Below are 26,617 nucleotides of genomic sequence, written 5' to 3' on the forward strand. Positions count from 1 at the left end.
TATGTTTTACAGTCAATTTACCTCTGATAGATACTCTAGATACTTTATTCATCACCAAGACAAATTCCAGCAGCTATCCAAAAATAAACTTCATCACTCAATATCACTAATCACAAAATTAAGCAAGCAAGGCAGAAACAAGAGATAATAAAAATGATCTAAATAAATAAATACGGTCCGTTCAATTCAAATTTGTAGTTTAATAGTATATAATTAGACATACAAAATGCCTTATAATAATAGATAATTAGGTAAAAAGTTGTTGTTTTGGTGAGCCAATTAGTCGACTAATGTAAAAAATAATCAGCCATTAGTCGACTATCAAAATAATTGTTTGTGGCAGCCCAAGTGACAAGCCTGGTCTCCATCATAACTTCACCGACGGCCAATGCAATAATTGGTAAAAGTCATGCCCTTCAAGCTGCACGGCCAGCTAGGAAAGGCATATATTCAACAAAGTAGTTAAACTAGTTAAAAAAAAAGTTAATTTCTACAAGATGTAATCTCTGCTCTGTATTAAATGGAAAGAAGCAAAAGCACTGACACTCGCAACTGATTAGAAGCAACCATAATATCATCAATTTTTCTGCAGGAGTTCTCCAGTGGATTCTTGACGAAAAGAATCAACACCCCTAGCAAAACATTGTCTTTCAATTTTTTGTCTAAGCATTGCTTTTGACATTTGTGGAATCGCAGTCTTGATTCGGATCAAGGCCTTTAAGTCTTTATGTGTGGAAGTGAAGGGCCGCCTCGAGCAGTTTCACAAAAACGTATTGTTTCATCTTTTCTCAGCTTGGCTCTCGTGTGCCGGATGAACAGCTGCTGTTTAAGACAACGTTTATAGCGTAGAAAATGATGTCACCGCTGGCTAGCCGTGGACGTGTCTTCTTGTCCGCCTGCTTCCTCCTCCTCCTCCTCCTCCTCCTCCTTGCTGCCTGTCTGTGCGCGCCGTGTCAGATTGCTGTGCGCTGGCTAGAAGCTAAATTGAGAGCAGAATACCAATGCAGGGCTACAGTGACTGCAGGAAACATTTGTCCTTTTGAAACCACAGAGAGAGAGAACGAGAGATAGGAGGAGCGAGGACAAAACAAGGCATGGAGACATTCATTTTCTCTGTCTTAATTTATCCTCAGATGTTCTTTGGTTTGACGATGGTAAATTGGGTCATTATGGCGGAGTGCTGATGCATCCATCTATTTATTTCATCTTTTGACTAATTTCTTGACGGGAATTTAAAGGTCCCCATTTCATTACTTCTAAGACACTTGAACAAATGTGTGCATGTTGTTTCTTCACTTTTACATTATTTTCACCTACTGTACATACAGCTTATTCTAGATGATTTCTAGGCGTGATTGATAATAATAATAACAATAGGATGTGGTTAGGAGACCTATGTCCGATTCTCTGCTTGGCATCTCGGTGTGGGGTTTGCATGTTCTGCCCGTGCGTACTCTGGTTTTCTCCCACATTCCAAAAACATGCATGGGATAGGCTCCATCATACCTGTGACCCTAATGAGGATAAGCGGATAAAAAGCCTTATTGGTTGAATAAAAAAACCGTGCCAGTGGCGGAGGTCTCTGGCCACCCCACCGGCCATCTCGACGTTTCAGGTATCAACTTATGACCACCCCTATGTGAGTAATGGTCTCACCTTGGCCACCCCAATGAAAGATTTCAGGCTCCACCACTGCCCAGTCTCATTTCAGAACCAGTGATCTCGATCAGCGGTTGTCTAATGGTTTGGCTTCGAGACCCACCATCACCCATCCATTATAAGACCCCCAAAAACATTTTTTCACAAATGAAATGGTGCAAATCCAATTCATCCAAGGTAGACTTCTGCATTTTGTCATATCAATATTCGTGAATGATACATGTAATTAAGGATCGACCGATTCATCAGCCAGCCGATATTTGCGTTCTTAACTTGAATCGGTATCAGCGACATGCGCGTGAATTCGCTGATATATTTTCCGCCGCATGATTTACAGACAGGCATCCGCCGGACCCGGCAACACACTGCAGTCTCGGCACAAAGATAGTCTCTACTTGAAACTGACTTCAAGTCAGTAAATAAAACAAAGTCATGCATTTGCTCTATTCCCAATAATTCAAGGCTCAGAGAAAATAGGTCTGGAGAAAAGATAAAAAAAGAAAGAAAAACTAATTCTCTTCATGCTGAAAGTTTGGACACATTATCAAAAATTGGTTATTGGTCACAGAAGGCTAATTTGGTCCTCCAGAGCTTTTTGTCATCCCAAAATGGAGTTTGGGGATTGTTTGTAATTAAAGGAGATTGTAGCATCTTGGTCACATTGTTTATTTATCTAGCTCCTGTTGCATTCATTTTAATATGAGTCATCACGCTGAATAATAGGTCATTTGAACCAGACATCATCCCACTTATATTCTCTGATGGGTTGATAGGATAACCTATAGAGGTGCACTGTAAATGTCCCCAAAATGTGTACTTAGCAAAGTGAAACAGTGGTTTCAGGTCATAATAGTCGAGCTAGGACTTTGACAGATCATGGCGTGGGCATAGAGCGGGGGACGCCAAGGAGAGTCGTACATCATGGTGATAATTGTAGCCATGCAGGCTTGGGAGGAGGATTGGGGTGGGTGGTGATGTGGTCGAAGCCCGATAACTGTAGTTTGAATCCCTTTTGGAATGTGTAAATAACGAATTAGAATGCTAATCACCAATAGGATTGCATTTCGGGGTCAATATTGATCTCTATTCTACTTATGCCTGAGATTATTTTTTGCACAAAATGATCTTGCTGTACAACGTCTTTGCTGTGTGGAATGAAATTGGCTTCCAGGCAGTGTCAAACGAGTGTTTTCTAGCCCCGGACCTCCCTCATGTCTGTCAAGTCAGGTGAGACCCTGACTGACTCCAAGGTGTATAGCCACCTGGGCAAGCGCTCATCACATGCAATTAAATCCCTCTGTCAGTCTCTACGTATGTGGAGGAGCGATCGAAAGGTCTAGGTTGCGTGACAGCTCACACCCACTTGACGAAGGAGATGGTGAAAGCGACAACATCTATGGGCAGTTCATTCATCACTATTAGTATTAGCGTTTTGACCTTGTTTCCAAAATCAAAGCTGATCACACTTCTCTATTTATTTATTCAAAGTGATTCCCAACTGACAGGATCGCCTGCGGCGTTAATGTGACGCCAGTGCCACCAAATTACAAAGGAAATGAGCTCCAACTGCCAAAGCGCCTGCTGCTTGTGTTGCTGTCAATCAAAACTCACACTGCTTTGCACTGGTGGCTCAGTCAAGAGCACCCCTGCATAGTGCTTGACTCTTTTGTTTTATTTATTTTCATATCTGTATACTATGTCTTTCAATTTCAAAAGTACTAGGTGTCATTTTTATTATTTTTTTACTCAGAGAGGGAGAGAGCAACATGTATTTCATACATATTTGTCTTTTCTGCTTGTCGCTTTAACACCGCTCTGTACTATTGGTCTGTGTAGTGTTCACATTCCAGCTGACGTGAACGGTGTTGGTTGGGTTGTTTGGGGCACGCCGGTCTTCAGATGATTACCTTCACGCTTCACTAAGCGAGCTGTACTAGTAGAGCAAATGCACCAGAGTTCATTTTCACCTAACCAAACATTATTTACATAACATAACATTGTTGGGCATCCAATGAAAATGCTAATTAAATACCGTTGACAACAATATGTTATGATCTCAGCACACATTTATAATTCCAATCGTCCCGTGTCGCCGTGCCATTTTAGCAACCATGACAGTATAACACGCTCATTCACAGCCAGAGGAATTAATCACACATAAGCATAACATTGACACACGCGTTTCCGCCACTTCTCGTAAGCGGACCAGAGATGGCAAATATTTACTCGCAGTAGTTCCCTCATTGAAAGTCTTTTGGCAGACTGAAAAGGACATGTTGTCCATCGGTTGCAATGCGTACAGGATGATGCTGGGCCGCCTATATCTTCTTCAGGCTGTGCAGGCGTGTTGTCAGGGGAAACGTCTGGGACGGGAGGTCATCCTAGATACTCGGAATTACACGATTCCACTGTAAATTCAGTTCACGCGAAAAATAGGGTTAATCTTGTTATGCTGGAGGGCCGACTGGTGCCAAGTTTTTTTTTTTTTTTTTTTTTTTTTTACAATGGCCACAGTTTCTCGTCGCATCGCCCGTGCCAGCTGTTGTTTCAGCGTGCCACTAAGCCATGCATTTAAGCAAAACAACACACGCGGCTCCGGGTTAGACGAAACAATGCTTGTTGTGTAGCCATGGATTAAATTAGCTCAGTTGTGGCAACAAAGTCATACAAAGTCACTAATTATATTTCTAAATAATGCAATTTCAGTGTAGGGACTTATCATGGTAAATGTGTGCCTTAAGGCTTTAGAATGATCATCCCGGAGAGTTCTGCTGCTTTGGGTGTGTTATCAATTCTCATGTTTTATTCGGTTAAAAGGGGAATTTGCTCTGAACGTGATTCTCCGAACCGTGGTGTGCACCGAAAAGCGTCTGCCGGCAAGTAAACTCTGGTGCAGTTTGGGTTATATGAGCTCAAATGTGAACACTGCAAGAACCAAAGATGCAAACCCGTGTTAAAATGACAGTAATGAATCATGCAGAAATGACTAATATGTTAGTGAAATTGTCATTTGTCATTGACATTTAACAGATTGTAAAAATAATTGACGTATCCAACCTGAGTCAAAGTCGGCTTCTGACCCAATCAGATTTTTTTTTGTAGTCATGCCAATCCCATTCCCAATCCTTTTTTGTTATAACAATAAGCTTTTGTTTCAAACATGAATTTTTTGAATTGAATACAAAAATAGCTCTTCAATGCATTAAACATAATGCAACCAATGTATTGTTGAATTCACCTTTTTTATTACACATGATGACCAACAATATTGTTTCTTTATGAGAGCCCAATCCTGAATATCAGATTGTGCCTAGCTCAGTGTCTTTCTTTAAATTTTGGTACCGGACTATTGAGCCATACATGTGATCTAGAAATGCTGAGACCCACTAAAGTGTCTCCTTGCTCACACAAACTTCACCACTCTGTCACTACCAAAGAATAATGCAGACCTTACCCTCTTTTATCTGTATGAAAAAGAAAAGGGGCGTGATTTCATTTCCGCTGCAACTGGAGCTTCGGTAGGCTGACCATCATGCACAGAAGCTATAACCAAGAAGGACTGTTGTGTGATGAAACAGCTATATGGCTGACCTTCTTATTACCCTTCAAGCGGGGAATGTTCAGAGTGGATTATCTCCCGTGGTGGACTCCCAGCTGCATCATCTTGCTTCCTGACTTGGCGCCTTCATGCAATATTTAGTGGTGGAGACTGATGGAGCCTGATAGTTGTCTTGCTAGGTGACCAAAGTCTCTCTTTAACTTTACAGAGGTAAAAGCGTCAATAAAAAGTAGACTCGTGTGTGAGTTTGCAGGCTATCTCCCAACAGAACGCCTGCCTTGTTCACCCCCTGCAGTACGCAATGCAGAGGCTTTTCTTATTGGGTCCTTGTGAAACGGCAAAGATTTGGACCGAAACTAAATCCATCACTGTGTTGCTTTCTCATGACAATAACACACAATACTCACGCCCGCAAAGCCGGTAATGGAGGATCAACCTTGGCATTATCCTGTTATCCTCTCCCACTGGGGTGTTAATGTTGAACTAAGTCTGGGCTGAATCGCTACCAGTGGCACATTTGTGACGTAAATTCAAAGGACTTAAACCCGATGCGTGCAAAGGTGATACACGCCAGTCAGAACCCTAATCCGGACACACAGGTGCGAAAGTGTTTACTCCGTCTGTCACTGGCCAGGTAACTACAGAGATATGGCCTGATTTTGCAATGTGTGGCGTCACTTCGCACAGGTGGCAGGCAGCAGGGAAGGGAGCAAGGCGACGATCATGCGGAATACCACCCAGATGGAAATAACACAGTCTGGACGTCTCACTGCTTCGAGCGGCCTGATGTGGAGTGCTGCAATCGACACTGTTGCTTGACAAAAACACTGTGATATGAATGTGATATAAATATGAAATCAACAAGCAAATGCAGACTGACTTTATGTTAGCACTTTGCAGAAAATATGTAATGATATCTTCACTTCTTGCTGCTCACCAAAGCAAAAAAATCAATTCATTAAAAAAAAATCAGATTAATCACATATTTCAACTAATTTATCAACATTTTAATCACCATTAGCAATTATGTCTGATATATGCCCATTTGTATTTAATGAATAGAAAGATAAATGATGATATATATTTGTATGCATGAAGAGCTCCAAATGAACTGAATATGTCGGTCAAGCTAAAATACACAAACACTAGTCTCTTTGATATTAGTAGAACATTTCAATCACACTTTAAATTGTGTTATTATGAATTGTGTTCCCAGACATCACGTAATTTAAGGTACATTTGTATGAACATCTGAATGAACTTGGGGTTTTTTTCAAGAACATATTCAGTTTTAATATTACTAAAGGTTGTATCTTGAAAATGGTTATAGATAAAGGCATACTGGAAACAAGAAAACATCATCAGTTTGTGATGGGAGTAAATTCACTCATCCGATGTGCATATTATTACATCACCAGGTTCACAAACAGATTCCTGTCTCCACCATACCCAACAAGCTCATCAAAATGTCCAATCCACTTGCCCTACTCTTCTTTGCCTCTTGGTTATTGGACTGCACTGGGCACCAGCAACAACCTTCATTTGGGTCTAGGATCGTCCTGTGTCTTGACAGACAGCCAATCGAATCCTCCGCCTCAGGGCTGCTGGGATTTTGTTGGTTCTATCACTGGAATTTTTTGTTCCATAACCCTCAACATCTTTTAAGAATTTTAAATTGCGTCCGACCTTCAACCTGCGAGAGGCCTTGCTTATTCAAGGCAATCTGCAGTGCAATCTGGCAGTGGGTTTAAACTTTTGATCAGCTGATGAACAACCCATTTCATTTTAATGGTTCTTTGCAATAAATAGCTTATTTGAATATTTTGCCTCACATTTTGATGATGTACTTAGAACTTCCTTAAGATCCAACAGTGCAAAATGTATTCATTCATTCATTCATTTTCTACCGCTTATCCTCACAAGGGTCGTGGGGGGTGCTGGAACCTATCCCAGCTGACTTTGGGTGAGAAGCAGAGTGCACCCTGGACTGGTGGCCAGACAATCACAGGGCACATATAGACAAACAACCATTCATACTCACATTCATACCTATGGACAATTTGGAGTCGCCAATTAACCTAGCATGTTTTTGGGAGGAAACCGGCGTACCCGGAGAAAACCCACACATGCATGGGGAGAAACATGCAAACTCCACATATGCCGACGGTGGAATCGAACTTGGGTCTCCTAGCTGTGTGGCCTGCGTGCTAACCATACAAATGCCGTGCAGCCTGGAAAATGTATTTTTCTTTGACATCTTTCTTCTGGCCTGCCAACCAGTCGAGTATGTACTTAGTGTCTCGCCCAGCTAGGATAGGCTCCAGCTCATCTGTAACCCAAATGAGAAGCGAAGCAGTATACAAAATGGATGGATGGATATACAATTGAAAAAATAGAGGAGTGCAATTTTTCACATTTGTATCTTTTATAAAAAATGTTTGTGAGGACTTGGTCTCTGCATCAGACACTTGCAGCATCAGTAAGGAGATCAAGTGCGTTTGGATATTGCTGGAGGCACTTGTGGTGAAAACGCGATAGCAGTATGTGTGTCACTCTGTCTGACCTGCGTCAAACTTCCTGGTGCGTGACAGACCAGTCAACTTCCTTCTGCTGTGTCTCGGCCGCAGCCTGCTTTCCATTTTGGCAGTGAGCCTCCGTCCAGTCTACTTCTTACTGCAGTGACACATCTGTCGCTCATTGAGTTGCTCCTTTGAGAGAGTTCAAGAGAAGGAAACGATGGTGAGGAAGGTGTGAGCCTCCTGGAGGCTTGGAGGCTGTCAAAACAAAGGCAGAGCTCCTTGATAAACTTGGTGTCATGGAGGAAGTGAGGCAGCATTTCATCCTGCTAAATTATTGACACCAGTGACTGAGGGAAACTTAGAAAGGTGAGAGGAGGAAAGTCATATCTGTACCTCTAATCCCCAGAGGCAGGTGTGTTTATAGTCATTGTAAATCAGATTTAGAATGTCTGAGCTGCTTTTAAGCCTTGCCTGATTCCATCTAACTATATTAGTTAGTAAGATTTGTTGAAAATATGGCTGCCGTCAAAATATATATATTTTTGCAAGGGTCCATTACCATATTATACCATAAACAGTGTAAAAATGGCAGCTATCTTAGTTGTAGTCTTTTGGACAAATATTATTATTAGTTTTAGTCATATTTCAGTCACTTCTACATGTGATAGTCCAGTTTTCAGCACCTAAAACTAAAAAAAGTTAATTTGAGTCATTTCTGTATGTGATTCTTTGAGTCTAGTTTTAGTTGAAAAAAACTTACTTGTGGTTTGAAATGAATAAAAATCAACAATTATTGGAAATTGTGATTAAGGCTGACACAAAGTGTCAAATGTGTCTAACACATTACATTTGAATGACATTGCACGCACAACAGGCAAAAATGTTATTCATTTTGAAAGTCTGACATACCACCCACTAACATTTTCGCCCAGTTTCATCTCTGCAACAACAATTTGCACATCTTGTGTTTTAGTCACTAAAGATCCAAGTCACTGCTTTGGATGTCCTATTTTTTCCACATGACTGTAGGTTCTTCTCATTTCCAGCATCAATGTAAGCTGTTACTCACTTCTTGCAGTTGGAATGGTCCAACAGCTTTTCCCTTTTTCCCCTGCCTGTATGTATGTCTGCCATGGCCTCTGTGCATCCCGTGGAACCGTCCTATTTGGCGACCCACTGACCCATCTGAACACTGTCCCTTTTCATGACGCCCACAGCCCATTTCACATTCACTCTGGCGAACAAGACTGGGAAAAGTAGCTGCGTGGTTATAGCCCTCGTTCCGACTCCTCGGTTCTGTATTCCTTCCTTATGCTTCACTGGGCCGCTGTCTCATTGAGAAGCGCCAAGCTGACGCAGTCGCTTCTACATCTGCAGAAGTGTGGGGGGGTGGGGGGGGGGGGGGCAATTAATGTTTCAGTCAGATGAGTAGCAGTGTGGGGGCCCGAGACGTGAACATGGGCTGGTCAGGGTCGATAATGTGTACGTCTCAAGCAGAAATAAATGTTCTCTATCCCTAGAAGGAGCTGTGGTATCACCACAGGCCAAAGACATTCATCCTGCCCTGTGGACCATGTGAAGGACCAGAATATATGCTGCCTGGTTTTAGTGCTATTCAGGGAATTGATTGTTTTTTGCACCTGTTTAAGAAGCATTTTACATTTGTTTTTAGGTGAATAATACCCTTCCATGGGACATCACAGTCCCATCTTAATAACTATCATTAAGTGACCCAAGTACCCAACAATATGAGGGTGCATTCACATCTAAAACTGGAAGCGTGCCTCCCAGAAGAGCTTTCAGTCTCTGCATAGGTGTGCGTGTTTGAACCGCAGTAAGCCACCGACCAAAACATTACATTTGTGGCAAGTCAGTGTAATTAGGAACACTTTTTAAGTTACATTTGTATATTTGTGCTCACACTGATAGTGATAGATTGTTTACTTCCTGTGTTTGACATGTGAAATTATACACATAGAAAATGAAATACATAAACTATAACACTATATGTTTGTGCTGTTTTTTAAAACTGGCTTTTTTAGTATTTCAGGGTTAAATTCTTTTGTTATTTCACTTCAGCAGTAATTGGTCAGTCCACTCCTGATGCATGCCAAGTAAATTCAATCCAACATGGAGGGAGGCAGAGGCGATGCAAGGGGGGCGTTATTGGTGTAAATGAATAAATAAAAAGGTCACGTCATTATTTCATAAAAGCTCATTAACTTTTATCCTCTGCAAAAGATGCCAATGTAATTAGAACTACACAGCCTAAGCTAATGAAAGTACAGTAAATAATGGTGGAGCGGGCGAAAAAAAAATCGGGATGTTATTGGCAGCTGCCCTTTGGAGTAGATTGGGGTGATTCCTGGGTTAGCTTGCATGCCCGCACGTTTCATGCGCCATTTTTCGTTTTCGCTGCTTTTGCCATAGCTAATTGGGGAATGATGTAGCTTTCGTTCATGCAAGCTCCGCAGCTCCATGAGACGACTGGACGCCACCTCACCGCTCATTCATTATTGACAAGGTGCAAGTTTAGGTTTCACTGTTTGTCGTTAAGCAAACGAGCAGCGCCATGAATGATGGATGACACCTGATGGTTTGCCCCGCCAGAGTGTAAAACTGTAATCAAGTCCGAGCCAATTTAATCACCTTGTGGCCCGGATGTCTGCATTTGACCTTCACGCACAGAGATCACTCCTTGGAGCTGCCGGTGCTGATACTTTAAAGCAATAACATTGAATTAGGGCATTACATCAACAGCAGCATATTACAAGCTATCTGTCTGGGCTCTGTAGACACCAGGGAGATGAGCCAGGCACTTCTATTTGTCCACCGTGAGCCCTGGTTTGTTTGTTTACGCCAAGTCTAGGTCAAAGCTGATGCCCTCTCTCATCTATGCCACCCTCTCTTGTAGGAATCTCTGCGCCGACCTTTTCAAACATGCTCTTGTGTAACCTTGTGGCTGTCGTCACCTTTTCGTCCGATCAATGCGGATGCCTTTGGAAATCCATTCAAAGACAGAAGTAAAAGTGATTCATGTCGAATGTGTGATTGAGCCGCGATGCATAGACTAGTCATCCCAGTAGCATATGTTTAATACTCAAAGTGCCGGTACGACAGATGGACTGACTTTAACTGGCAGTGAAAAGGCCTTCATCTGTCAACAAAACACCAGTTTATAAAGCACCTTTGTGATACGTCTATATGGCACCTTTTCAAGTATTGGTCAAACGTTTTCTCAAAATAATATGTGTCAAAATGTCTATCTGGTATGCTCATTTTATGTGTATTCTCTAAACCTGTCTTGTCTTGTTTCGGCCTTAGTCATTTGGGGTTTTTCACATCATACAGCTGATACAGAAAGTGCCAAACACACATGTTTTGGGGCAGAAGCATCACACCATGCAAATATGATTTTACTGCACTAATTAGAGTGGAGGGAAGTCCGCATGAGCTGGAAATGGGACAGCTTGAGCTAAAAAGAAAAAAAAAATACACAGGAAAGTCAACTGAACCTGCAGCTTCATGCTCATAAAGAAAACGATGGAAAGAGAGGCGACGATGACAACAACACTTTAATTTATTTTTTTTCCCAGCAAAAAAAAAATCCCCCAAATTGCAAATGCTGCATATGTTGAACTCCAAGGTGAAAATACTTCCACTTTCATATTTGCACTTAACGTGCAATGCTAAACCTAGCTAAAACTGACTCATTAAATCTTTACTTTCTTGGAAAATGTAAACTTAAATGGACTCCAAGCAGCGTTTGAATGGATTAGTATCTGATGAGCAGATTCCCTGATGAAATCAGACTCCATAATCAGATTGCACTCTGGGATCAGATTCAAATGCTGTCAAATTGCAAAGTTTAAAAATAGAACACATGAAAGAAACATTGGAGTGCTCACACTTGTCATGTTTAGTTTTGTTCGTAGAGATCCTGGTGTATTTACTCAGTTAGTATGGTTCTTTTGGTCAAGTGTGCACCAAACAAGTGGACTGAGACTGCTTGAGATATTGGTTTGTTCATCGTGTCACGTAATATGTCAAAAAAAGCTTTCTTTACTACACGGCCACTGGTCCCATGACACAAATACCAGTGTCAACGCAGCAGTATTTTGTCTACACACGCACAGCGGAGTACTGAGTTAAATATTATTTTATTAAATATGAGCAGAATTATTGAGGAAGGCTAATTCAACAGCTGAAGGGGACTTTTTAAAAATGTATATTTCTCTTGTCCTACTCATTTCATCCTCATGTATTACATATAATGATAAGAGCTTCAAAGAGGCTTTATTGGAAATGGCCCACTTTTTTTCTCCCGGAATTAAAAAAAAAGTCAGAAGAAATTTTTTGCACATATTACAGTTGTCATTCGTTTCAAATACTCAAGTGTGAATAATCGTATTTTGTCCATCAATAACTTATTAATCACACTTAATGGCGGATGGAAATAGGTTTTTGTCTATACTAAGTAGGGATGTAAATTTAAAAAGGCTAGTGACTAGCTAGTGCGCTGTTAATGGTCAATTTGACACAAGCCCCCAAATATGTAGCTCTCCTCGGCTATGCCTGCCAAATAGTAGCAGCTCATAACCCAAATTTTAGCTCCCAGTTCAAAGCATAAAACTGGCAAAGAGACCGCTCGCAAAATAGCGGCAGTCTTCCAGTAACTTATTCCTTTTTTCTGATTAATAACACTTTTTCTAGTGAAGAGAGTGTAATTTACATGACTCTTGTACTTCATCTACTTCTTAGGAGTCAATTGACATTTCTCAAGGTACAGTTGATAACATAAGCCTCATTTTCTGACGAGCATTAAAGGTTAAGGATATCAAGCAACAAAATGACCTTCTGTTTTGCTCCTTCGAGTTTCATGCTGACCCGACACATTGTTGTATTGATTTCCATGGAGGGAAGGCAAGGTGCTTGTTATCACGATTGTATTCCATCAAGTGTTTACTTTCTGCTACAAGGACTGCATGCATTTTTAAGGCTCGGCACCTGTCAAGACGCCTCGGATGGTGTTGCAAGTGTGTCGTCAGTGGCTCGTCTTGTTTGTGTTCCCTCCACTGATCAGCTCTGAAGTCATGAGCGCAAACCGTCAAAAGCATGCTGCATGTTGAAAAGGTTGCGGTGTCATTGTCGCCCTTTTGGACATACGTCACAAGGCAGGACCATGATTCATAATAGAATCCCTATTGGGATAAGGACTTGATTTAGTTTTAGGCTGCCAAAAAAGGATACTTGGTGCTCACTTTGGTGTGGTTCGCCTAGCGTTTGCGGTTTTTTAACTGGTTTAGATAACACAAAAGGCTTCTCAAATATACTTTGAGAAAAAGAACACCATTATCACACACTCATAGGAAAAATCATAGAGACAACACTTTCAATACTTTCTCTTACATAGTTGTCATTTCTGACATGTTAACACTGGTCCGTGTCTTTGGTCCATGCAGCGTTCACTTGCAAGAAGTTTGAGACCCATCTCTCATCCGGTCTCGGTCCACTTGTTTGGTGCACACCAGGGTTCAGATGATCGTGTTCACAAACAAATCGTACTAGCAGAGCAAGCACCCTTAGATGAAGTGATATGAAACTCTTTTTCAGCTGGCAGCGTCTTTACTCCCTGTTGCAGATATACACAAACAATATCCCTGGGCACCTTTTGATGGAAACAATTACTGTAATTGTTCTGTCGTTGGAGATGGAAAGCTTTGCAGATGGCTGCCAGTCACACCAAGCAAGTAAAGTGTGCCCAACATTTATTGAACTTAAAAAACACTGGTTATTTCACTTTTTCTGTGTGGGCAGAAGTTCATTTAGGAGAATAAATACAAGGTGTTCTCTCCCACACTTTGTTTTGCTACGTGAAACAAATCAATGTGATGAAACAAAACAATCATTCTGTGTCACATGTCTTCTCAAGCTTCTACTTGCATTGATTTTGCTATTTCAACTCTAAACATCCTCAAATAAACTTAATTCCTGGACTGTGTGCTGCCCTTGTCCATTTTAATCTGGGCTTGGCCTGCTCAGCACCTTGGAGAGAGGCGGGCTCGTTGACTACTTCCATGCGGTTACATTAGCTCCTCTTGACCTCACATCTGGGATCAGCTGTACGTGTGTATGTTGCATTAGCCTGTGGTGTTATAATCCCATTGCAAACTGATGGACACTTAATAGTTTTGCAAGTGTAAAAAGCAGGAAGTGAAGAGCGGCGATGCGAGCGTTACAGCGGCTTACCTGGAGATTACGGCATCAGCAGTTCATCCACAATGCAACACGGCAGATCAGTGCTACCTTCAGCTGACTGTGAGCTTTCATGCACAGGGGAACCTTGGTTTCCGTTATTAATCCGTTCCGAAAGGTCCCAAAGAAAACCAAAACCTACCAAAACCAAATCCATTTTTCCCAACAAGAAATCATGTAAATCCAATTAATCTTTTCCAGATATGCAATAAACCACAAACCACATTTAATGAAGAATAATAACAGTTTTACATGCAGAAAATGTGAAATACATAAAAATTAGAATTAAATTGATAAATGAACATTGAACATAACTTTGACCTTGATACAAAACTAGCAAAACACAGAGATGAGTGGAGGGGTGGGGTTTAGGGGTTGGCAGAAAAGCCATGCAAACGCCGTTTCTAGTCTGTTATAAACTTCACTTCACTACATGTTCTCACCAATACTAACTTTAGTTGCAATTTGAATGCAAAGCTGCTTTAGATCAGTGTTTTCCAACCTTTTGGAGACAAGACACATTTTACAATTACAAAATGTCAGGGCACACCACCAAGTGTGCCATCCCATTATATCGTATGAATGGCAACAGGTGGATTGACAAGTTAATTATGCACAACACCTTCTGCCATTGAGTGGAAGAGCATTTGATTGTTCCGCTTGTCACTATGTGTAACTGGCATAGAAAGATGGACAAAAAGCCATTATTCAGAAATAAATAATATAAACAAATAAAATAACTGAAATTGGATAATTTCCCATAGCACACCTGATGAGCTCTCACAGCACACTAATATGGTTGGGAATGACTGGGTTAGATATATTACCCATATTGAATTTAAATTGTATGTGTAAAAAGTTTCATTGTTTATGTAACATCTTGACTTGTATTAATGAGACATGTGGCATGACATTTGGTATAGCTTATAATCCATCCATCCAGCATCAGTATTGCTAACACGCTTATAGTTGTACTATAATATCCCCAGTGTGTGGAGTTTCCCTCCATATTGTCCCAAAAAGATTGATGGAAGTAGTTGGGTCGTTTTTTTCTTCTATTTTCCAACAATATAAACCACGGAGGAGCTGATGCATTGAGGATGCCGTAGCTCAATCCTAACTCAATCGGGGCTGGTCAATAATTGTTACTAAATCAGGCCCTTTGGTCTTTGGCTTCCTTCTCCATTCATTATGAGTGAATGGGCTTTTGTTAGTGGGACCGCTCTAACAGGGAGTGCGGCCGCATGGACGCAGGCAATTTACAAGGGGATAGACAGGCGAGTCTGTGTCCAAAAACTGCACACAACAAACAGCGCTGCAAATAGCAAGCAAGGAGATCAAGAGATTTGTCTTGCCAATACTCATCTTCTTTGTTTTATCATTGTTTGTTTTTCTCCCTCCTCTGTTGATCTTCTCGTTGGCTTATCTCCACAACAAATTGTTGGACGTGTCCAGGCCAAGTGACAAGACTAGATCAGATTTGATGCATTTGAACAGAGACATCAAATTTTTCAGGGACTATTTCTCCTTGTCAGACCAAGAATTGTATCGATTCCGACTATGCGGTGACTGAAGTTGCATTGTTTTCAGATAAAGACAGAATGGATGAGGTACAAGGCACAAAGTTACAATGATTTAGAGTAGTGATGTCCGATTTCTGATACCGATATCAGTGTTGTTTACAGCATTTTTAAAAATATCGTTTTTCGTGATCAGATTCTGATGTCGACCACTGATATCAGGCCGATAATTAATTCTAAATCAACTCCGATATCCACTAAATTAGAAATTGTTCGCAGTAGTCCGGGAGTAGTTTGGGAATGTGACCAATCCCAGTGGAATAAATTAAAGCAGACCGTTTTGGCGGAAAGCACAAATCCAAGGAAATACAGCTGGAATAGATGCAGATTCTGGAGGATCTTGAAGGTTTTGTGTGCGGATTATTGTGTGTAGCTGCTTAATAGGAGTCCACAACTCAATACAAAGGGACAAAAAATTTGCATAATAGGTCCCCTTTAAGCATGTTTGAAATAAACTAGACCCTTGTCAAAGCATTAGCGTGTTGATTCAAAAAGGTTCAACTCCCTATGATGGTTGTTGCATTTGTCCATGCAGAGAATAGCAATATCATTTGTGGACTTGGAGTAGTGGCACTGGATAATAAAAAAAAAAAAAAAAACGGAATATTTTTTTTTTTCCAGCAGTTTATCAAAAGCGTATTCACTGGCCAGGGTCTGTTAGAGCACATTAGCAAATTTGACCACATGTAAGAACGTCTCATTAGCATCGGAACTACTTTTTCTGACACCAAACAGTTTCCTTTGACCTTCCTCTTCATGTCCCATCTCTTAATGACAAACGGCCAAGGCTTTCATCTACGTGGCTCGTTCCCCAACTCCATTAGGGCGCCCTTGAAATGTGTGGACATCTCCGTTTGTCGCCGGCATTGGCCCATTAAGCAGCACTTAGGACCAAAAAAGGCGAGAGGCTGCGGTGGTTTTGACATCTCTTATGACGCACTGCATTGTTTTGCCTCTTATAAGAGCCAGATGAGTTTTCCTGCCAAGGTGTGCAACTGCTCTGCTTCCTTACATCTCATATCTCCTCCCTCCTCCCCCATTATCTCCCCACATTCCCTGTCTTCTCCGGCTTTGCAAAGATAAGATGCCGCTGTCCCCAGTGAGTGCAGGATGTCGATACCAATGTGCTGCTATCATCAGTAAACTGCCAGACTACCTTCAGCAGGCCCCTCCCGCTCCTTCCTCTGACCTTCAGTGTACAACATTCCGTGTGACGTTTTTCCGGACTGGGATTAAGTCATCTTCTCTAATGATCACGGGACAAACAAACGCGTAATGGGAGCTGCAGCCGGCACAGCCGGCGGTCCGTCTGAAAAATGGAGCGGCAAACATGTCGCCGAATGCATACCGATATGTCTGTGTACACAGCTGTCGACCTCGGTGAGGGAGCCCAGCGGCTGCCAGCCAGTGGTTAGCGGCATCGGTCAAGTGGAACCACAGCTGCTGATGAAACCCAAATATGGGTCATCTTGGTGGGCCACACTGGATTAGAACTAGCCGTATTATAACACAGATAACCCCGATGGGGAACCAAAAGGATGACTATTTAGTAGAGGTGAGATCAGGTCCACGAGAATATGACGAGTTGAGATTTTAACATTAATTTTCAGAAGAGCACAATGAAAAAACAATTTTGGTGTCTTTTGAAATTTGTATTGTCCCCCAAATTGACGCTAGAGAATATGACTGTCAACATATTTTGAGACCACATAAACTGCAATTAATAATAATATTAATAATGCAATATTTCCTTTAACATTATCTTTCTCACTGTAAATTCTCTTACAGGCAATATGTACTGTCTGTGAAACGTTTGGAGCATTTCTTGAAATGCTATCTTTTCAACTGTTTAAAAACCAGTATGTTTCTCTGTTCCGTTTGTATTTACTTTGCCGGTCAAGCGTCCCAGTGATTCTTGACTGCCGGCTCTGCATCTTTATGTGGCTTTTTTTTCCCCAGATGGGAAAAATGGCGCGGGTGGCAAGCCATTCAGTCCATTGGTGGTGATGGGCTCAACCTACTCATTTGGTTTTGAAATCGAACTATTCCCACACGGGGCTGTGGCATTTTGCTTCTCTCCCTCCTAACTTAGACTCAATGACGACTGTATGACTGCCGATGAAGTCTCACTCAGTTCAAGCCATTTTGCTATGGAATGCCATTTTTCTATGAAGTGTCTAAGTCAGGGGTTGGCAACCTTTACTAACCAAAGATCCATTTTACTCTCCCGCCCTTAAAAAAAAAAAAAAAAACCTTATGAACTTTTAAATGTTTCTTAATTTTACTATTAAAACAGCGGAATAAAACAATTAGAAGTGCAGTGTGGATGTGTAACAGATGCTAACTATTTGGGTTATGATATCTTCTTGGTTAAACATCACTAATGGACACTTGAAGAATTTTGCAGCATAGTGGATTGGAGTGCCTGTCCCATTATTTGAGAAACACTGGATTAGTGGAAGTACATGCTTACTTATGAAAGACAAATGTGTCCACATGATTTGCCTGATAGCCATAGGACTAAGTAGAAGATCTGAAAGAGGATTTAATGGGAGATGACAAAAATACATGGTCCCTTCCTGTCCACTGATTAGTTTGTGAAGGACAAGGACCTTAGGTCACGTCAAACAAAGTTTGATTTAATATCAATTGTCTAAATATAGAACCGGAAGAACTCATTTTTTAAATCTGATTTCAAAATACAAATGTACTTAACTTTCTTGGACATCTTATTTCAAACAGCAGTCAAAATTATTAGGGTAGATGTAGAAAAATAACCATTGAAGGTGATGAGTACGAGCTTTCAAGAGCTTAAAAGATTTAACCTGACACCATATTGTCTTTTTGCGAACACACACTTCCTGTCAGCCAGTGTTCACAATTGTAAAAATTAAATTCCACGTGCGCGAGAACAAATCCAGAGATTTTGTTTTTATTGTTTCAGAATATATAGGGTACTCTATCAAAATGTTATTACATCTGGTTTCCTTTTTTGTACCTGGCTACACGCTGTCGTGTCTTACTGTTTACATGTTACCTACCTTCAGTCAACTCACAGCCATCCCTTTCTTCTTCTTTTTTAAATCAGCTTCATAAAACAACAACCCAAGGTTGCCCTGGAGAGTAAAAAACATGTCAGGCTTTATTGCGGTCCTTTATTTGTGTTTTATTTTCCATAGGTGTTTGCCATGTTCCAGCCTGGTCAACAGGGAGTGTACACACTTTTGTCTGCAAAACTTTTGCAGCCTCAGAATGTCATGCAAAAAACAACAACCATAGTAATAAAGATGGTGTTTGCTCGAGAAAAACACTCCGCACAACAGAATGTCATAATGGAGCTATTCATACTGGCTATCCTGCAGCTATCATGTCCACAACTAATGGTTTAGAAATATTAATAACTTCTTCTCAGAGTTCATGAACTGCTGGGGGTTACTTCTGGATCAATGTAGTCTTCACTGATTGCTTACAGCAGGAAAGGAAATAAAAACATTCCACCACCACACATCAGAATTGTCATAAAAGAACATTTTTGCTCAAGAGCCAAACTAAAAAAGTAATTGTTAAGACTTGAAGCGGGGGGTAGTATTAAATACAGTCTAAATGTGATGTTCCTTAAATATTGTTAAGCATGCTCCAAGTAAACATAATCATTACCATTTACCTTGCCAACTTGAATGCAAGTCAAAATAGGTTCAATTATTGCTTTTTTTTCCCTCAGCAAAATACATTCCTCAGTGAAGAAAGTCCCTTCATATCTGTTTCATCTCTACGATCGTCTCCGTTTGACCTCAAATCTCCTTTCCTTCCTTTCATGCTGAATGTGCCGCGCTTCTGCGATCCAAATCAGTCAGTTTATGTATTTTTTTCCTATCTTTATCTGGCACAGAAAGCCTTAACTGTAAAGTCCCATTTGTCTGGGGCAGGTTTTTTTTTTTTTTTTTTTGTCGTGGAGATTTAATGTGAAATCTGCAAAGGCCGTCTCTCACGGATTAACTTTTCAGTCAAAGTTTTTGGCAGTGTGATGGAGTTCAGGACAAAGCTTTCGTTTGATAAAAAAAAAAAAAAGTGTGTCCTCGTGAGTCTTTACATCTCCTCCTGCCTCCTTTTTCTTCATCAAGTCCTCAGAAGTGTTATCATTTCTATTTCCTGCAGTGTCTAAAAGGATGTCAAACAACCTTCCTGCTTCGGCTGCTAACACAATCAAAAGATGCAAAGCCATAAACTTGTCTTTATCGTGATAATCTTATAGTTTTCCACCATATCTTCTACTCCATTATTGCAGTGGACTTGTGCGGTTTGTGCTTTTAATGCATGCATCTTTAATTAATACTTTGTTATGTTACACCTCCATAACAAATTAATATGTGGCCTTTGTTATGTGTTGTTTTGGATGAGTAGGCACGCTTTTGTGCATTAAGAAACTCTATTTGGTGAGGATTAGTTTTTGAAAAGAAAAGAAATAACAATGCTCCACTGCTTCCATTTAAATGTGACTTTTTCTCGTGTTCACTGATTTCATTGCAGCCCCCCTTTTTATTTATGCCCTCCTCCTACTTCTTTTGTGAGTTTGTGTGTGACAACACATTTTATATTTTATACTTATTATTATTTTATACATTTACAGGTTTCCCGCAGTACACTTAAAAAAAATGTGTGCTTCCCAGCGGAGCTTCAAACCCGAGGCAATGTGTGATCCATTTTAATTGCAAACACCTCCAGGATAATGGAAACGGATGGTAAAGATGACTTGGTAGCTATCAAAAAGATATAACAGGTTTAAGTGGTCGGGTGGAATTCCTCCTCGGGCAACTTTTCCAAAGTATTCTCACATGGCAAACAAACTTGTTTAGAAGCAATATGTGCCAATTAACCTTCAGTCAACCTGGGAATTATATAGATTTAACATTTCGTGGCCCTTCAAGTGTGTTTGTTAATGTTCTCAAGAAGGTCTAAATGTGACTTGTACAGCGATTTTTTTTTTTTCAACAACTTAATCAGATCTCCACAGGAAGCGATAGATACGCATTAGAAGTCACCGCATTCACAAGTGGCATAACGGTGCGCCGTAATCAGGGTTAATAAATGGAATATTCATGTTGTTAGAGCATAGAAAATCTGTTTATGACCTTCTAATTATGTTTTTTTTTTCTTTAGAGCCCTCGAGACATGAAATAAAACCCCTATAGTCAGCTTTAGACTTGTATTGTCCAATATAGTAGACATAATGAAAGAAAACAAAGCCATATTAGACATAAATGAGATAAGATGAGATTGACTGTGTACTCCCGGTGGCTATTGGCTCAACAATGTAACATTATTGACACCTAAAGACCAGTGTACAATACAATAGTACTCTACTGCTGCTGTACCGCTTTATTAACAAGCAAAGAACACATTCTGTCAACATTCACACAGGAGCTGCTGTCAGCTACTCTCTAAACTGCTGACCTGCTTTTAGCACTCAGCTAACAGTGAAGCCACTCTTCTGAAAGCTGCGCACAACAAGACACGTATACTGTATTACATTTAATATTATACTTTTGAGCGCCTTGTTTCTGTATTTTTGTTCATTTAGCCGCAATGTAATCATAACAGTTTAGAAGGTTGATTACTGCGCCACTTCCATTTTCTCTGTTCTGTGTTGTATGTCTTGCTTACGGGTGTGATTTTATGACATAACATATCTAAAAAGTATTTTCTGTCTTCTTCATGCACTCGCTTTGGATTCTTCCCTGAAGTTGAGGAGTACGTCCTAGAAGGTAAGACCGATGTTGTCCTCCTCACTTCCTCACGTGACGATGTTGTAGATGCTGATGCTGGCTGCTGTGCTGATGCTCTGTGCATCGTCATCGTGCATTGTCACTCTGGACTGCGGTTTTAACGTGACTTCCAGGGGGCAAAATTGACACCAGTGACAACACCCAAATTGTCACTGTTGTTTCTCCTCTTTATTTTTTTTACCTTGTCCTTTTCAACGTGATGTTGTTTTGATTATGGTTTGCAAGTTTATAACATTAAATACAATCACAAGGTCAGTGTTCAGGCTTTTTTGACACACTTCTACTCTCTCTCACACGACACACTCAGATTAACAAGGAATGTCCTTATCTTGAGTGGCAAGTAGTGGCGTAAACATGCATATGTGTGGATGATTTAGATCTCCTCCATGCTGAGTCGCAGCTGATGGATTACCTGTCAAGTAGGCAAAATCGGCAGGAGGAAATCACAGTGATGAACTGGAGGTTGTGTGTGTGTTTTCTTTTAAAGATGCAAATGTTGCAGTCATTTCTCACAGCAAGAAGGGAGAGTTGTTTTCATATCCGAAATAGCGAAATAGATGTTGGCATGTTATTTGCTTGTTATCAGCTACCCATGGTGAGCATTTGAATTCCAGTGCGCCGCTCTGTATATAAAATGGAGGCACTTGTAGACTGGAGGTTTGGAGCTGACAATTTCTTCAGAAAATGTTGTATAGTTGTTATAAGCGTCTAGTGTGTTTGTGTGTGGCAAGGGAGGAAAATAGTCGTCGCTATTATAGGTTTGTTTCATCACTTTGGAACCCTAGGCCTGTTGTGTTTTTGTCTAACTCTCATATTGAAAGCCTGTGTTTGTTAAATACATATTTAGCCATGTATTCCATTGAAAATGCACAGTAACTGCCTTTTAAGTCACTTGAAACAAATAGTTTTTGCAGTTTTTGAGCATTTAATCATTATACCCTTCGTATTTACAGTATGGAACTGTACATAAACATGAAGTAATTACAATGTTTTAGTTAGTTTTATCCATAATATGTTCTCTATTATATTATATCTACATATTATATCAGTTTTTACTCTTTTTCTTCTTCATGTTTCTATTTGTATTACAGAATAAGCTATATCCAATCTTGTGAACTTTACTATAGCAGATTCTTTGCATATTTTCCTCAATTTGAAATTGGTAACCCCTCTTCCTACTCTGAGCATGGATGCTGCGCTCGAGCTAACACACATGTGTGCATGAGCCTTTGCAATGTCCTGGCAGTGTAATCACTGCTCTAAAGGTAGAGGCATGCCCAGACAAGATTGGCTTCATAAAAACGACCCTCATTAAGACACAATTTAGTGGGGCCTGTGCAAGCCAACAACATTAGTTTGGGTGGTATCACCTCGTTAGGATTCTATTCTCAATGGTCACGGATGCGCCTGAAGCAAGGTGGCTGTATCGTGTTTATTTGTTAGAAGCTAAATTGTTGAATCTTTTAAGAAGGGATGAAAGGACAGCAGGTTAGATGGTGCGGTAGACCTCCCCCTTTGTTCTGAAATTATTTCTCAGCTTTGACGTAGAGGGTTTCCCTCATTCCTCTTTTAAAACCATTTGTCTTTATCCAGAATGTGCATTTTTGTTCTCAAGAGTGCTGTTTGTCTTTGAGTTGCAGGTGGACATCTAAGTTTTGACCTGGAGCGTTTGCCCATCTGTGTTGTGTTACAGCTGAATGGAATGCTAATGAGTTGATTCCACTCCATTGTTTTTTAACTGTGATATGTTCCCACCAGGGTTTTATGCTGCCAATACCAATCCCGGTAATTCATGAGTCCAAAATTGAATCCAATATTCTTGTTTTACCGGAGCATGGTATCCACAACTTACGTTTTGTATTTCACAATGCATTTATTTCACGTCTTCTCACATTATTAACTGAAAACCTGAATGAAAAGCAGGTTTATCCACTTCTGCTGGGCCCCTTCAGCCGCATCCGCTGCCTTCTGAACTGCAGATGCAGCCGACTCCCTCTTCTGTGCCCTCGGCATCCCTGAGAGGAGACAAAATGCTGCCACTGGTCCGTCAGCTTGGCACCACCGCTGAAATCAGTGTGCACAAGGCACATTTCAAGTATGTTATGCGTCACGATCCATGTGATCTGTGTGCGTTCCTTGGAGAGTCATACAGGGGAAGTGCCGAGACTGGCATACACCCACCACGTGCACGCTCTCAGAGTCAGATGTGGTCGCAGAGGGCATGCGCATCACATGTCACCCGTAGCCCAAAGCAGCCCTGCACACAACAAAAGTTCCTCTTGCACTAAAAGTGCATGCTCCCAAATCCTTGCCCACACTTACAAGTACAGTACTTGCAAGTACTAAAACAATTCAACTCAGCAGTTTATATATCATTGCATTGAAATTATGCTAAATGCTTCTAAAATATGTAACAAACATTGTGACCCTAAGTTAAGTTGCTCCCCAGTGTCTTGCAGTTATTACTTATATATTTGTTTCAATTAAGTGAAGGTGCATGTTGTCATAGTCTACTGCTAATTACAAGAAAATTGTGTTTGTAACTGTGTTACTTTGTGTCACTGGTTCCAATTTGGCTAGTGTAGACTTTTTATGCAACAGAGCATGCTGTGTAATCTTGGCTGTATATTTGTTGTGTTTATTGAATCATTGGGCACTTCTACAGCAGCGATATGAGGGAATGATGAATCTGTTTTCTGTTGTGAGACATTCTGCATTTTCAGGAGCGTTTTTGAGTTCCAGGTAACTTGTGACCAAGCTGATGTCGAGTAGTTTACTAAAGAATATTTGCTTCAACTCTTACTATTTTTATAGCTGCTCAGTTCAAACATGACGCCTGTATTTCATGACAAATGAGCACACTGTTTGAGTGGAGATCTGCTTTGTAAACAAAGTACAATTGAAATGTCGCCAGGCACATAAAACACAAATATCTCACTGTTCCTTTCTTTTTGTCAAAGTGGCTTTAATAGTGTTGGAAGTATGATACACCTGCGCTCACAAACTTAGACACTGAATTTGTAGTGTTTTATACTGTCCTGTTTAAACAGGATGTGTCTTTTTTTATTATTCCTTTTAAAAGTTCTCCACGGCCAAGTTTGGACAAAGGATGTTTGTGTTCAAAAGGCACCACATAATTTAAGTTGCTACATTCATTATATCTGATGCGGAAGATAAGCGTTACCTCGTATACAAGAATTCCATGCCTTTATTCATCACACCGTGCACTCACACGTTTAGATTTCACTGACATACAGCTCACAAAAAGTTTTGAGGTGAGTTATTTTAATTCCTACATTCCCTGCAGAAAATTTGACAGGGGAAGGTCCACAGCCTTTTTGTTAATCTGACTGTAATGATTCTACACTCCTTTCAGTTGATGACGCAGCACCCACGCTGACGATTAGACTATTATTATGGACTATTATTAGTCAAAATTAGACAAGTTACTATTTATGTAGTATTCTGGCCACTAGGCATCATGTTATGGGATGTTGCATTGACCATACCATAGTGAAAATAAGTTTCTCCCATTCCATGAGAAAATTGGTAAATTGTAGAATTAGAGATGGGAGTCTCAAGGTGACTATAGGGGTGTTAGTTCACGTCTACGGGGCTCTAATAATAAAAAAATAATCCTAAACACGTTTTCTATGCTCCAACTGAAAAAAAATCCAACTTATTAATATTGAATTGAATTAGTATTATTTATTGACATTTATACAAACATGTGATTTACTTTCATGGAACTCAATATCAATATAGCTGCAATGATTATTCGAATAACTCGAGTACATCAATTATATAAAATATTCAATATTTTTTTCAAGAATTCAAGAAATTCAAGAAATTGCTTACATCACCATCGCACGTACGTCACCCACGCAGGGGACACATAAAGAAGCGGGTGTTTGAAGACGTGGGGAGATTGAAGAGGCTAGTGAAAGTGACAAGGCAATGAAAGAGAAGGAAACCAAAACGTTAAACAACAGGCAGAAAATGTGGCTACACACTGTGACTTGCATCCGTTGGAACGTGGCACTTACGTACCACAATAGCAGTCCTTTTCCAATTCGCCGTCACCGCTATGCGGTAACAATGAACTCCCAGCGTGAAAGCAACCACTGGCTGTTGCTGTGGCTGAGGATAAAAATTATCTGCGGTAAGATGCACACACCTTTCAAAACTTCCGCCGATCATATTGTAAACCACTATGTTGTGTAGGTTGTGTGGGAAAGTTATTTCTTTTATTTTATTCTTACGATGACCAGATTGTTGCGGACACTGAACCGATCCTAGTGATGTCCAGTCATTCCGTTATAGCAATTAAATAGATAGAAACCAATGCTATTATCTTGAGGTTCCCTTGTTGTCATATGCGGTGCACCATTGGGTGTCTTTGATTTTTAAAAAGCAAACACACGTCAAGATAAGTGAACAACTGTTACCATTCCCAAATGGTAAATCCATGCATGTAAACAGTCTTGTAGTGTAATGGAGACACATTTAATTGGACCGTGGTACTAATCACCTTTGGTTGGTACCCGCACCCCTCTTTGCTATTTTTAGGGGATTTTCCTTTGACCCCTTTTAGGCTAATTAATGTCACAAACCCTGCCTCCAAAGGTGCTTTGAGATTGATGACGCCAAGGTACAGAAGCCTGGGAGGCTTTTGGGGGAAAGTGTTTGCTGGCCCTTACTTGAACATGTTGCCTGGTGGATTGATGATGTTCTTGCGACACTGACCCCCTTTCCTATGGCGAACAATCCATATGCTGCCATCTGTGTCGTCATATGAGCATGTACACCCCTCTTCCTCCTTAAGGACCTCATGTATGATGTATAGTCTCGATATTTAAACACCTCATTGTCTGTCGGTGTAAGAATCACTCCACACGGTTGTGGTGACTTGGAGGTTGGACAAATGGTTGTATGACCTGAGTGCCTCTTTTTTGTTATTATCTTTGGATTGTTCTGTGTTATTTGGGGCTTTTTGGCTTGAATGTCTATGCGGTTATGCAAATGTGATGTAGATAGTTCCCTCAGCTGATGGATAAAGTGCTTCACAAATGGAAAAGCCGAATTCATGCATTTTAAGAAGCACTAAAACACTGAGGCCATTTTTAATTTCCACCTGGTGATTGGACAGAGCGTGAGCTGGCCCAGTCGGACTAGTTATGCTCTTTTACGATTGGACAGCAGCAGATTAAATACAAACCTGCTCAGGTTGTCTGATTTAATGTTGGGCTGAGGGATGTTCTT

At 40.6% G+C, this 26,617-nt stretch overlaps 1 protein-coding gene across 1 annotated transcript in view; it reads left to right on the forward strand.

Annotated features, from left to right (window-relative positions):
* The window catches only part of LOC131125407 (neurexin-2-like), a 410,351-nt gene that overhangs the window by 112,326 nt on the left and 271,408 nt on the right, over positions 1-26,617 (forward strand). The window contains exon 6 of the mRNA XM_058066943.1: positions 21,314-21,334. Within this exon, the coding sequence (XP_057922926.1) occupies positions 21,314-21,334 (21 nt within the window). The remainder of the gene's footprint in view (positions 1-21,313; positions 21,335-26,617) is intronic.

Source organism: Doryrhamphus excisus, chromosome 3 (genome assembly GCF_030265055.1).
Source record: "Doryrhamphus excisus isolate RoL2022-K1 chromosome 3, RoL_Dexc_1.0, whole genome shotgun sequence".
Lineage (NCBI taxonomy): Eukaryota > Metazoa > Chordata > Actinopteri > Syngnathiformes > Syngnathidae > Doryrhamphus > Doryrhamphus excisus.